This window comes from Natator depressus, chromosome 8 (genome assembly GCF_965152275.1).
Source record: "Natator depressus isolate rNatDep1 chromosome 8, rNatDep2.hap1, whole genome shotgun sequence".
Classification (NCBI taxonomy): Eukaryota; Metazoa; Chordata; order Testudines; family Cheloniidae; genus Natator; species Natator depressus.
In genome coordinates, this window is record NC_134241.1 from 7203046 (window position 1) to 7217068 (window position 14023).

The 14023-nt window shown below is 45.9% G+C and overlaps 1 protein-coding gene across 2 annotated transcripts in view; it reads left to right on the top strand.

Moving 5' to 3' along the window:
* CSF1R (colony stimulating factor 1 receptor) overlaps positions 1 to 12506 on the top strand; it is a 31176-nt gene extending 18670 nt beyond the window's left edge. Inside the window, exons 10-21 of one of the 2 annotated variants that reach the window (XM_074960308.1) lie at positions 510 to 622; positions 3394 to 3520; positions 4118 to 4222; positions 4614 to 4724; positions 5293 to 5455; positions 6297 to 6388; positions 6534 to 6640; positions 7852 to 7974; positions 8384 to 8495; positions 8841 to 8940; positions 9781 to 9886; positions 10911 to 12506. In XM_074960308.1, coding sequence (XP_074816409.1) covers positions 510 to 622; positions 3394 to 3520; positions 4118 to 4222; positions 4614 to 4724; positions 5293 to 5455; positions 6297 to 6388; positions 6534 to 6640; positions 7852 to 7974; positions 8384 to 8495; positions 8841 to 8940; positions 9781 to 9886; positions 10911 to 11042 — 1391 coding nt within the window. In that variant the 3' untranslated portion in view covers positions 11043 to 12506. The remainder of the gene's footprint in view (positions 1 to 509; positions 623 to 3393; positions 3521 to 4117; positions 4223 to 4613; positions 4725 to 5292; positions 5456 to 6296; positions 6389 to 6533; positions 6641 to 7851; positions 7975 to 8383; positions 8496 to 8840; positions 8941 to 9780; positions 9887 to 10910) is intronic. The other variant, XM_074960309.1, reaches the window with a different exon arrangement.
* Positions 12507 to 14023: the final 1517 nt, after the last annotated feature.

Genomic DNA, 14023 nt, shown 5'->3' on the forward strand with positions numbered 1-14023 from the left:
AACACAAGGGACATGCATCTGCTGGTGCTGATATCCCACATGCAGGTCAGGACAGAGGGATATGTGAATGGAAGCACGAGACAACATTCTGTATGGAACAGGCCTGCGTTGGCCCTGGGCAGATGGACTAATAGGCTCCTTTTATTGTTAATCATTCTGGGTCAAATCCTGAGGTCTTTACTCAAAAGCATTTTACTCTGGCACATTCTCACTGAATATGGGTCCCAGGAGCTGTCCCTGTATTATGAAGGGCTGGGTGGTTTTTGTTACTCGTCCCTGTTTCTATTATATACTTTGTAGGACAATATCTTTCATCTTGAAAAATTAAGACCTCCCTCCCCCGACTCCTTTGGGGGCAGCACATCAGCTCTGGGGCCACTCCCGTGTAATTATGTACAGGGGGATTCTAGAGCAAATACCTGGTTGGGTAAAATGCTAGCATGGATGACGCTCTAGTGAAGTAAACATCTGAACGGCTGGTTCTCACCATCCTTCCTTTGTTCCTCTAGGAAGAACATGGATGCGCTCACATGAGCTCTTCAACCCCATTCTCTCCACCTCTGTGGCAATATTGGTCCTGCTTCTCCTGCTGCTCCTCTTCCTGCTGTACAAATATAATCAGGTCAGACTCTGATTCCTGTTCTCTGGAGAGAGAGGACTGTAACCCATGTATAAATGTCCGTATACGCAGCACTGCCCCTACCCAGCGATGCAGCCAGTGGGTTTGCCCAGGAGCCACAATGGCCCAGATCCTCCAAAGCATTTAGGCTCCTCTAAATTCCACTCCAATCCATGGAAGTTAAGAGCCTCAGGATCGGGGCCAATGAGTTGACATCTCACTGAAGCTCCATTGACTCTTAGCTGGGATACTGTAAGATCCGGGAATGATCACCAGGCCCTGAGCCCACGGCTCTTCCCCTAGGACCCCAGGAGGAATTCTAACTCTGTGCCTGCCTCCAGGCCCCTCTCCCACCACAAGAACGTGGCTTAAACCTGACTTCTCATTACCAGTGGAAGTCTGATGCAAACCCGCAAAAGCCAAGCCACACATGGTACAGACTCTTGCTCCCCAAGTGACTCATCCCAGTGTCACTGGCTCACAAATCTGTGCAGGATGTTACTTAGAGCACTGGGCAAAGGTACTAGCTCCTGCTTCTCTGAACTGTCTCATGTAAACTGTAAGAGTATTTTGAATGGGTCAGCTGAAACATGCATTCACTGGAGGGCAAAACTGCCTTTTCAGCCAGTGTTTTGCAATTTTGCCTCAGTTTCCCCTACTCCCCACTAAACAAAAAGCTGTTTCCACAGTGACAGTGGATGCTGGGAATGCTAACACCCAGTTGTCTCTAGTGAGACTTCTCTATTGTCTTCACACAGGAACTGCCCCCATTTTGCCTATTAGAGCTGTCTCTTGCTTTGGGGAGATCAGTGATAGAATTTTGACAATAAACCACAAACTGTCCGTCCTTGCACAACTGCTGAAAACAGGATTTCTTTTCCCATCAGGGTTGAAGGTTTTTTTTGTTTGTTTTTTGTTTTGTTTCCCCATAGCTCTTGTTACATGCCCTGCTGCATGTGTTTCAGCAAGTGAGCATAAGGGAACTTTATCCTCAGTTGTTGAACTCCTGTTTCTTGTCTGTTTAAGCTGATAATTAGCATGGAATATCTTACAAAATGAGGAAAAGCTAGAAAAGGTGTCTTCAGTTCTGAGAAACCTCAGTCCCAGGCAGAGTAACTGAGACCTCAGCTCTGCATTCTACCATCACTGGAAGGAACAAGCCCTCAGCCACTGATATGGAGAGAGAGGCCAGTGGGGACCTGAAACCAAGCCCAGCACCGATGATGCTGGGAATTTAGGAGGGTCTTGGAACACAAAGAGAAACAGGAGGTGCTTCTGAAAGGATGCATCACTGATGGGTTTCTTAATCCAGCCTGGATCCCTGCAGCCTGAGACGATTCATGGAGAAAAAAATCAGCAATGCTCCCCCTGCATGCACGGTCTACAGTAAACCAAACCCAGGTGCACACCTTTGATGCCATGTAGGACCTACCCTCATTGCAGCAGTTTCTGGGGACTTGGACCTGCTGCCTTCTTCTACCATTGGACAGACCTTTGTGGATGCAGGTGTTTAATTCTTAGACCTTGGATCAGGAAGAAGGGAAGACTGTCTAGCCAGGAAACACAGAGAACTTGCCCTAGCCTTAGGTGGTGTCCATCTACCTCAGTCTTTCTCCCTTTCATGCCTGTGGCCCACTCAGCTCCCTAGCCATCCACATGGGTGACTCACCTTTGTCTGCAGCTGCCCAGCAGCAGCAGGAGGAGGAAGAAGTGGTGGAGGAGGAAAAATTTCCACATCCAGGAACTTGGCCGCAGAGTGAATCATCGTGGTCATGGCTCGTATTGAGCCAGCACGCTCCACTCCTGCTAGTGGGCAAAGACAAGACCTCTAGGCCCTGCTATGCAGACAGAGGAGGAGATGTCTCATTCCCCTTCACTCATGGGGGTGGGCAGCACAGATCACTCTAATGCCAAACTATTTCACTTCCTCTTTCTCCTTACATCAGTCTGGTCTCTCCCATCCTTCTGACGTGATATTGACAACAATCATATCAAGCTGATGGCTGCTTCTGTCCACCGCCAAGAGCAGCTTGCCTTCCCCTTCCCTGCCTGTTTACTTCTGCTGGAATCAGACACAGGCAGAAGAGGAGAAATGCTAAGTTCTATTTCTCTGTTTTAAAAGGAACAAAACACATGCCAGTGCTGTGCTCAGCGAAATGGAGTCAGGCAGTGCTGGTTCAGGAATGCAATGGGGAGGAAGAGAGGCTCCTTTAGGAGATTTCCACTGAAATGAAAGCACTTACTATGCTGACATCTGCTGCCCACTCAAACCATCTAGAGATGTGCTTCCTCCATTTGTGGTACACACCAGCTGTTCTAGCACCATGTTCCCAGATGCTCTAGCAAGCTTGCCCAGAGAATGAAAAGAGAGTCGACAGACAGTTTCTGAGAACACTGCAGGCCCCCTTGCTGCTACTTGAGGAGGAAAATGGGAGTGCCAGCCTAAGTGCCGACCTCAGCTGGTGGAATGTGAAGTTCTTAATATACAACCAAGAACAGGGGACAATCAGGCTTCACGACCAGCCAGAAGGACCCATGATGTAGGTCATAATGCTTAGAACCAGCTTGTCAGCTTTCTTTCCATTCACCCCACATTCAAAAGCAAGAAGCCCTTGATGGTATAAAAATAGGACTCTCCACAAGATCTGTGGAGCTACGTGATGCCCCAGGGAATGTGGTGGGGATTTAAAGTCACTGTGATACGCTGCATTGTTTTTAAGAGCCTTGTAGAGCAGGAGAAGGAATCTTGATTAATCAGATTCTCTTCTTTACAGAAACCAAAATACCAGGTGCGGTGGAAGATCATTGAGGCCTGCGAAGGGAATAACTACATCTTTATTGACCCCACCCAATTGCCTTACAATGAGAAATGGGAATTCCCCAGGAACAACCTGCAGTTTGGTGAGAAACATTCAGAGCTTCTCTACTGTTGGTCGGTGATTCAACTCTGAGATCCAGATTCTCTGATGTGCAAAGCTAAAAGGGTGCTGACGATGTCCAAACCTTTGTGTTCTCTTGCATACAGGATTAGAACAATACAATACAATATTGTCCCCATCCAAACGCTCACGTCCTCTTGCATGCAGAACTACAAACAACATGATCCTACTCTTTCTGCAGCTTTCCATGTGCTCTCACATACAGAGCTAGGGTGCTATGATTCTGCCCCGACCTGTCACATGCAGGCTCACACATTCAGAATGAGATCACCCTCTCCAGACTTTTTCTGACATGTAAAGAAAGACTGATCCCATGTCTGGACATTTACTTCCTTACAACTCTGCCTTCATTCCCAGTGAATGTCCCATACATGTGGGCAGAGCTCCATGTCACTTGTGGATTCCATATTGCTCACATGTTCTGCATCTTGCCAGGGTTCTGCTGCTGACATGTCACTAGGCCGTCCGGAGGGTCTGTCCAAAGCAGTTCTTTTGAAAATCACCATCACTCGGTTGTTGTTTGGTTGGTTGGTTCTTCTGAGCACATTTATTTTTGTAGGAAAGACCCTGGGAGCAGGAGCCTTTGGAAAAGTGGTAGAAGCCACTGCTTTCGGGCTGGGGAAGGAAGACACTGTCCTCAAAGTGGCTGTGAAGATGCTCAAATGTAAGTCAAGAGCAGACTGCAGCGCAAGGCACACTGAAAACACGAACACATGTGCACAGAATTTGAGATGTGATTGTTGCACTGGTTGCCACTAATGGATTAAAATGCATGGTTTTTAGGCACCAGTTTTGGCAAGACAGCCATAGCTGTCCTAAGCAGATATATATCCAGGCAGAGGAAGCATGTTCATCATCTTCTCATGCCTCAGCTCTTTCCTCCTCTCTCCATCCCCATTTTTCCACTGTTTTCCTCTCTCTCGTTTTTTCCTCTTTCATCCTTTTTCCTGCCTCCCCCAGCTCTCTCTCACCCTTTTCTCCTTCCCCCCACCTCTTCTCTCTTTCTGTCCCTACTCCCATCAGACTTGAGGTAATCTTTTCCAATTTGATTATAGCAACAGCCCACACAGATGAACAGGAGGCCCTTATGTCTGAGCTGAAAATCATGAGTCACTTGGGCCACCATGAGAACATTGTGAACCTGCTGGGAGCCTGTACTTATGGAGGTAGGATGTGCTGGCACCATTCCCTCTAAGAGCCTCAGTAGACATCCTCCTGAATTCTGTTTTCAGTGACACCTCCACCCCCAGGGGAACACTAGGGGCTTTACACAGGTCTTAAGTTGCTGACTCCCCTTATAATCGCAAGGAGATGGTCTGCTTAGATGATCATAATGGCCCCTTCTGGCCTTAAATTTATGAACATTCCTGTGGAGGCTTTCCATGTTTATTTCTTCTTCAGGGAGCTCCCTAAGGGATGTGTAAACCAGTCTGCCTGTCTGAGCTAGCAGAGCTGCCCATCCTGTTGCCTAGACAGGCTCCAAGAATTAGGGAGTATTAGCATGGAGACCCATATCTGAACTGAAGCGGCAGTCTCAAGATTATCTAATTTATTGGAATCTACCATTTTCACTAGAGATGGAAACTCACACCAAACCTATGTATGTACTCATGCACCTATTCACCCCCACACATCCAGGCCTGCCATTCTAAAGAGGAAACCAGGCCTCCAGGAGAGAGAGAGAAAGGATGCAATGAAATCACCTCTTGGTGATCACCACTTCCTACTTTTTAGGCCCAATTCTGGTCATCACGGAGTACTGTCGCTATGGAGATCTGCTGAATTTCCTGCGGAAGAACGCAGAGTCCATAATCATCCAGGACTCAAGCCTGGAGTCCTCTCTGGATAGCACAGCCGATTACAAAAACATCTATCTGGAGAAGAAGTATGTCCGAAGGTAAGACTCAGGACTGGAGATTGTACATGCAAGCACTGGAACAAATTGCCTAGGGAGACTGTGGAATCTCAATCATTGGAGATTTTTAAGAGCAGGTTAGACAAACACCTGTCTGGGATGGTCTAGAATAATACTTAGTCCTGCCTTGAGTGCAGGGGACTGGATTAGAAAACCTCTGAAGGTCCCTTCCAGTCCTACGATTCTATGTAGAACTCCAATGCCTGTCAACAGGAGGCAATGGGAAGGTTTTATTGGCATGAGATTGGGAGGTCATGGTACTCACATGTAGAAATATTTCACTTTTAAAAAAAAAGTACAGGTAATATTTTTAAATCCTCTGTAAAGCCAGAATGCACCTGGCCAGGCCTTGGAGTGGAAAATCATGACTAGCACATTTCAGAAACCTCTGAAAATTACCGATAATGTTTTCCACACAAATGTAATTTTATGCTTCTTGTCCATTCTCCCCCGTCTTTCCCCCCATCTTAGCTATTGAGTCAAAACTATTCCACTGTTTGCAGTTAGTGTCATGTCTCAGAAGGAGATCTGGCCAGTCACACTGATTCAGGAAGTACCTTTTACAGAAGGAAAAGTGCATTTCTAGAAAGGGTAGTTACAGTCTATTTCTTTGCTGAATGCTCCCACACACAATCTAATTAGCATGGGGTATATAGATCACTACTGGCATTTGCTCTGCAGTTCAGCTTTTAAAATACGCCAAACCTCACAGGTACTTAGAAGTGTTTTCTCTGCTCAGCACCCTGGGCTCAAAGGATGAACAGACAGATATAGTCCTGATTGTTTTTAACAACTTGTCCCCTCTCTGTTCTCTCTGGTTCAGTGATAGTGGGTTTGCAAGCCAGTGTTTGGAGACCTATGTTGAAATGAGACCTGTGCCATCAGACTCCACGCCAGCAGGGGGTAAGTTACAAGGTATGGTTTCCGTCTTCCACTGGGCTCTGCATTCTGATAGGCATACTGCTTGTATCATTCCCCATTGTGGGCCAGGATCCAGTGCACGCAGCACTTACATCTCCTGCCAGAAGGGTTAACCATAAAGAGCTCTTCTCTGTTCCAGGCAAGAGTGCAAAGGAAGAACAGGATACTCGGCCCCTGGATCTGTATGACCTGTTGCAGTTCTCCAATCAGGTGGCCCAGGGGATGGCCTTCCTTGCCTCAAAAAATGTAAGTGGCAAAGAGGACGGTGGCCCAAGGGCTGCCTACCAGGTTAATTAAGAAACACACTGTTAGCCCAGAGCATAAAGATCTGAGGGGCAAAACATAGTCAGCCTTGTGAACTGGAGTGGAATCTCTGTCCTTGAGCCTTCTGAGTAAACTGCTGCTGTGGATACATGCCCCTTCCATCTTGGGCAAGGGGGCGAGCAAAGAGGCCTCTAGCATCCAACTTCCACTTTTTTGGGTCGCAGGATAATGGGTCTTCCTTGCTGATGTGGCCTCACCCAGTACCCAGTTTAGATTTCATTCTGTAATCCTGCCTGTATTTCATGGAGAGTAACAACTAATAGTTCCCTTTGAGTGTTTGCAGTTCTACGTGCACAGCTCGCTAGATCAGTGCAGAATTACTGAACTGAATTTTGTGTGTGTGTGTGTTGTGTGCCATTTTCACATCTCTTCCACTTGGCTTTTACATTAGGTCAAGACTTAGGCTCTGCACGGTCCCGCACCTAAAGCCTTTTTTTTCCAGGAAAAAGGAACAGAAGTGATAGTTGAGATTTCTGCCTGAACCTGGTTATATACATTTTAAAAAAGAGCAAACGTACTGAGTGTTCTCCATTGACATGGTCTGCAAAGACCCCCATACATCTGAGACTCCATCAACATGGCACCTGAGGGCAGGGCCGAGTGATTCCAGGATGTAGTATGAAGCATTTCAGAAGTGAAGTGGAGTGAACTGGGTTCAAAAAAGAATTTAAATAAGTTTATGGAGGAGAGGTCCATCAGTGGCTATTAGCCAAGATAGTCAGCAATGTAACCCCATGCTCTGGGTAACCCTAAACCGCTGACTTGCAGGAACCAGGAGGAGATGGGTGGATCTCTCCAAATTGCCCTGTTCTGTACACTCCCCCTTGAAGCTCTGGTACTGGTTGGTGTCAGCCACAGGATACTGGACTAGATGGACATTGGTCTGATTCCATATGGCAGTTCTTATGTTGATAATAAATTGTAGGAAGGGGCACATATAAAATATGAGAGAGCACCTGCAATTGTAATTGCTGACATCTAGTATTTTTCAAAGGGCTTCATGAATTCATCTGCCCCACACCTGTTGGGCGGGCAATTACCTTCTTAGAGGGAAGAAAGGAGGTTTTGAGAGTGTTCCATCACTGTAGCAGGGTATTTTATTTGGATGCTGTTTTGCCATCTGTTCTGTCCAGTGCATCCACCGGGACTTGGCAGCAAGGAATGTGCTAGTGACCCACGGACGGGTAGCCAAAATCTGTGACTTCGGGCTGGCGAGGGACATCATGAATGATTCAAACTATGTTGTCAAAGGCAACGTAAGTAACTGGGAGCATTAGCAGAGCTGAGGTGTAGGGCAGGGATTCTCAAACTTCATTGCACCGCGACCCCCTTCTGACCACAAAAATTACTACATGACCCCAGGAGGGGGGACCAAAGCCAGAGCCCACCCGAGCCCCACCACCCTGTGGGTGGGGGGGGAACTGAAGCCCAAGCACTTCAGGCCCAGGCAGGGAGCCTGCAACCTAAGCCCCACTGCCCAGGGCTGAAGCTCTCAGGCTTTGTCCCCAGGTGGTGGGGCTTGGGCTTCAGGGGTCCCAACCCAGAGTTTGAGAACTGCTGGTGTAGGGTGCTTAAGGCGGGGAGGATGGAGCAGGAGAGAACAGGACTAGAATTGTAGTGCAAGTAAGCAAGTTGTCCCCTGAGTGGAGCATTTTGCCCTTGCAGGCCCGTCTGCCGGTGAAGTGGATGGCCCCAGAGAGTATCTTTGACTGCATATACACTGTGCAAAGCGACGTGTGGTCCTACGGCATCCTCCTCTGGGAGATCTTTTCGCTGGGTAAGGAAGGATCCTTCAGAATTCTCAACCTCCATCACTTACCGATACACAAATGTCTTTAGGCAACAAGTAGAGATTGGGGAAGGGCTGATTGAGAAACTGGGCTTTGGGAGGTAGGACCAAAGCAACCTGTTTAACACCAGCTGTACAAATTACTGGTCCTTGTCAGTGTCTGTTACCATCGGCAACCTGCCACAGTAACTGTCCTACTCGGTCACAAGAAACTCAGTCCATGCAAACTCCTGCAGCACCACTCAAAGGCATGCTGCATATTGAGTTTGATTGCAAGATCTCTCGTTATCATGTCTGCTCTAAACTATAGCTTGTTTTCTGTTGTGGTTGCAGGTAAAAGCCCATACCCTGGCATGCTGGTGAATAGCAAGTTTTACAGCATGGTGAAGCAGGGGTACCAGATGGCTAGACCAGACTTTGCGCCTATGGAAATGTAAGTACAGCCACTTGGAAATGCATGGGTAGCAAAGGAAGCAGGCACAACAGCTAGTGAAAAAGCTAGCGCTAGGTTATTCAGGGTAGTGAGGGCCAATGAGTTCTACTGCTGGGAAGTTCATGATTTAATGACTCTAGCGCTAGAGAGAGACACTCAAGCCACAAAGTTTCCATCCTAATTTAAACAGCACCCAGTTTTTGGGAGTGTTTGGTCTGAGATTTTGTTTCGGACCCAGCTCTGCTCAGAGCCTGTCATTTTGCTGCTTAAGATGGCACGTAATGCTACTGGCAGTAATGCCATTGCCTAGGCATATTTCCGCTGGACATACGAGCATGCAGCCATGGGGCTTTCGGGGGATGGACTGTAGTTTCCTTCCAGAAACCACCCATGACATAGCACCACCTACCACCTTGTAAATATTAAAGGAAATGTTTTTTTATCCAAATGAATCCCATTACAAATTGAAGGCAGGAGTGAAAACACAAATTCTTGCAGCTCACAGAAAAGAAGCAAGCTATAATATACAGTCCATAGAGCACTGCAGGAATGCGTGGCTTCTGGCTCTTTAGGCTTCTAGCAGTAGTCTGTACTCTCTCCTAGAGCAACTTCCATCTGAGGAACTCAAAAGCACTTTACCAATATTTATTAATTACTCGTCACAAGCATGTAAGGTAAGTGCACAGAGAGGGTGAAGGCTGGCTCAAGCCAAAAGGTCATACACCCCAGGCATGAAGTATGTCCATCCTATTACAGCTCCCTGGGAGAGCCTTGAGCCATGTCAGCATGCCCATCGCTCAAAGTGAAGCTCACACTTGTTACTCCTCTTTGATGCTGCAGGTATCGCATCATGCAAGCATGCTGGAATCTGCAACCCACCCAACGGCCCACCTTTGACCAAATATACCATTTCATTCAAAAGCAACTGGATGCCAACAAGGAACAGGTGAGATGCTTTGGAGACTCAGGTGCAGATAAGTGGGGGGAGAGAAAGGGATGTTCCTTTCCATCCACCAGCGATCCAGGGCCCTGCCTTATCTGTCACTTCTCATCTTTTAATCAAAACAAACACTTTTTAGTGCTGGTGGAAAGGTACAGAACTGGAGTACGCAGTCCCCCAACTCGCCCCTCACATAGGTACATTGGCAGCACTGGTTTTCTGATGGCATCCATTTATTTCAGCACTAGGGACTACTAGTGAGTGCTAAGAAAATGGGTAAGCCACCACGCTGATTCAGTTGAGGCTGCCAGTAGCCATGATGTTCTGTGGTGTGGAGACATCTACATCTCCATTCATTTCACACAGGCAACTGGTGGTAGAAACTGTACTGTCACTCCTAACCTGGAGTGGCATGGAAGCAGTGAGACAAGGGGTACCATACCTCATGAACAGTACCCTGGTACATCCCAGTGGCCCTGGAGAAAGCACGGATTTGCTCTCTCGGAGGCACCTAAGCAGGTCCTTGATTATCAACAGTAGCTCCCCTGCACTTAAACATGCCACACTCTTGCCTGGCCAGTAGCAGCTTGTAAATCAATTAAGTGCTTAGAAGGCTGAAGTGATTTTTTTTTTAAAAAAAACTGTGCATAGTTCGAGATGCACAAGAACTTCTAAGTGTCACGGCCTCTCTGCTTTGCCAGCTATGGCACCAGTTACAGTCATACCACAGAAGACGCAATATCAAGAGCACATACTGTATTAACCAATTACGTGGGGGGATCTTGAAGTCTAGTTAGTGCCTTATCCACAAGGGTCGTGTCCAGCTCCTGTACATTCAATGCCTACTGAAATCAAAGGCAGTTCAGCATGTCCCCCCAAAAGATAAGAAAATCCACAAATATAAATAATGAGTCTCCTGGGTGTGGAAGCAGCAGCATTTCAGTCTGGCAAGTGATATGGAGAACTAGGCCACAGCTGGGTTTAAGTAAACTCAAGGGACTGAAACTTATTTGCCCTTTCTTACTTTAAGGACTATACAAACCTCCCCAGTAGCTCGGAGGAAGACAGCGTGTGTGAGCCCTCTGGCTGCTGTGAAGAGTCCTGTGACCAAGGAGATAGCAGTCAGCCTCTTCTGAAGAGCAACAATTACCAGTTCTGTTAATGTGTAAGGTCAAATTTGGATGGATCTTCCCCCATCCTTGCAAAGGACTTGGTCCCTCTCTTGGCTAGAAGGCAGGTTCCTCTTGCTCAGTGTCTTATCTCTGTGCTTTCTGAAGTGTGAAAGAATACAGAACTCCCCACTTGAAAGGACATCATTAGAGGAGCTAAGAGCCAAGACTCATGCGTGGTCCCTACAGTTGTGTTGAAGCATAGCTCAAAGTCACCAGGAATGTTATACATGATCCATGTATATGAGGAGATGATCAGATCCCCTTAGAGTCTCTCACCAACACTGGTAACATACAGGCCCACTGATGCAGTCGTCCTGACAAAGCACTTCCTAACTCCATGCTAGCCAGTTCTTGCTTGGCTGGCTTTTGACTTGTAAGAAGTTTCCAAAGGCCAGTTTTGCAGGCTGGTATGCATGCACCATGTATTGTTCTACATGGATATGCATTGCTGTGCACCTATAATGGAATCCTTGGGTTTCTGTATGTGAGTGTATGTCTGGAGGCACAAGAGCTTCAAAGTAAGCCGCTTTAACTCCTAGACAGCCCTGCCTTTTTCTTCACTACTCTCCCTCCCTCGCCTCACGTTACAGAATATTAGTTATAGCTGAAAAGCTTCTCTCTAGCATTAAATATGTGGCAGACCCCACATCCCAGCCAAGTGCAGGTGAGGATTCTGCATCTCACTTCACTCGAACGGCTGCTGATGTGACACTCAGCATTACAAACTTTGAGAGGAGAGTCCCTTTGAACCATGACTGCTCCAAAGGGTGAATGTCCTCAGATGAAATATGAAGTATGACCATGCTCTCTTTAAAAGAGTCATGGAATGTAAATCCCCATCAAGGAACCCTGGAAACAGCTCAACATCACACACACACACAAAATACTGTATGTTTGAATTACTGAACAATTAATGTAGCAACTCAGCAACTACTGCCAGTACCAAAACCATTGTGGGAATGTTTTAAAGTAGATATTGATAATGTTATACAAGATCTTTTTTTTTTTTTTTATAAGCTAAGGCCCTGCGGCCCTCCCAGGAAGCTTTTCTAAATCTTTAATTCTTTTACTCAGGGTTACTAATTCTACACAGCAGCCTAGTCTATATTAGTGTAAGACTTCTGGTCAGGGAGTCTCTAATGAATGTTAGCCTTACCCGACTGCATTGCCAAAATATATTATATGACAGGGTATATACACTGACCTGGCTTAGGCAACTGTTACTGTACAATAGCAGCTATATAATTTGATCTTTATCAGACTACTACTATCCATTACTTTGTGGGCCATTTTTAATTAAACTTTACACTCACATGTTTAAACTACATGGTTTAATCATATGTTGAAGACAAATTATTCCTTTCCACTAAATACAAGCTAATGTATTTCCACTTAGCATTATAATGATGAAAATATAATTAACATGATTAACACAGCAATATTGTCCATTTTTTCTTCTCCAGAGAACCTCATAGGAGTCTTTCCTCCCCTCCCCTCCCTTCCCTTCAGGTGTCAGAGAAAGGGCAAAGCCTAGCCAGTCACTCTAGACCCTACTGATTTGCTCTGATAATTATTTAGGTAGCTAACTAACCCCTTTTTTCCAGTTGTTGGAATGTTGACTTGATTACAAGCTGACAAACTTGTTAATGGCAAGCTTCTTTTGAGCCGAGGTGCTTATCTGTTATTGGGAGAAGTAAAGTAATGGAAGGAGGAGGGGTGCAACTGCAGGATATTTTCATTCATGGGTTAAAACACTTTTGGGAAGAAAATAGATGAGATTATGGTATTCGCCTGTGCCACACACTGGGTAGAGTGGATGCCTGGCTGAACAGGATAGGTTGGCATATGAAGGGAGAAAGTGCCTCTTTACCTCTGCTGCCTCCTTCAGAGTCTGTTCCACACCAATGTGCAATTGAAACAGCAAAAAGCTGAAGATGAAACTGAAATGATTTAAAAGACTCACATCAGCACTGAGGGAGAGGCTTACTGGTGAGATGTCATCTGCTCTATTTCCCTCCTACAAACTTTTTCATTATCAGAACAGTACAAGTAATTGTAGAACTATAAGCTTGTATCAACCCCTCCTTTTCAATGCTGTATCTTAGCTATATGGGAGTGCTCCAATGCTAATTCAACCCTTGTGTAACTGAGTCAGTGGACGGTTTCAGAGTAACAGCTGTGTTAGTCTGTATTTGCAAAAAGAAAAGGAGTACTTGTGGCACCTTAGAGACTAACCAATTTATTTGGTCTTCTACATCGGATGCATACTGTGGAAAGTGTAGAAGACCAAATAAATTGGTTAGTCTCTAAGGTGCCACAAGTACTCCTTTTCTTTTTGAGTCAGTGGAGTTACACAAATGAATGAATTGGACCTGTTGTATAGTGAACCAAAACCTAGACTTCATTCTGCACTGCTTGCACCATGAAGATAAGCAGACATCAGTATATCTCCAAAAGGTTATTTATTTTTAAATATTGTGTTCACCCCAGAAGAGCAGCTCGATGATGCATAATCTCCCACATGAACATCTGAAATGCTGGGGAAGGGGGAACATTTGACTCTGACATTTGTTTTACAGTTAGACACCAGGATTAATTCTTTATCTCAGGGGCTGCCTTCTTTCCATTTAAAGGAGGTACACTATAATTGTATTTAAAAACGTAACTTTTTCTGAAAACCTCACAGATTCAGCAGTGGGGTTAGGAGCCCAGGTAGCTTCTGTATTCGCCCCTTTCAGAACTTAGCACTACAGAGAAGACCAAAAACTTTTCCCCTAATTTTTCCTCACGTGAAGTTCATGCAGCTGTGAGAAGCTGGCATGCCTCTATGTCAGCAGCACGGCTAATGTATCTGTCAGACCACATGACTAACTGGCAGATTTACAAGCTTTTCCCATTAGCTATCAGAGTCCTTAGGCTGTCAAATGTCAATAAAAACTCACTTTGCCACATAGTTTCACCCAAAAAATTG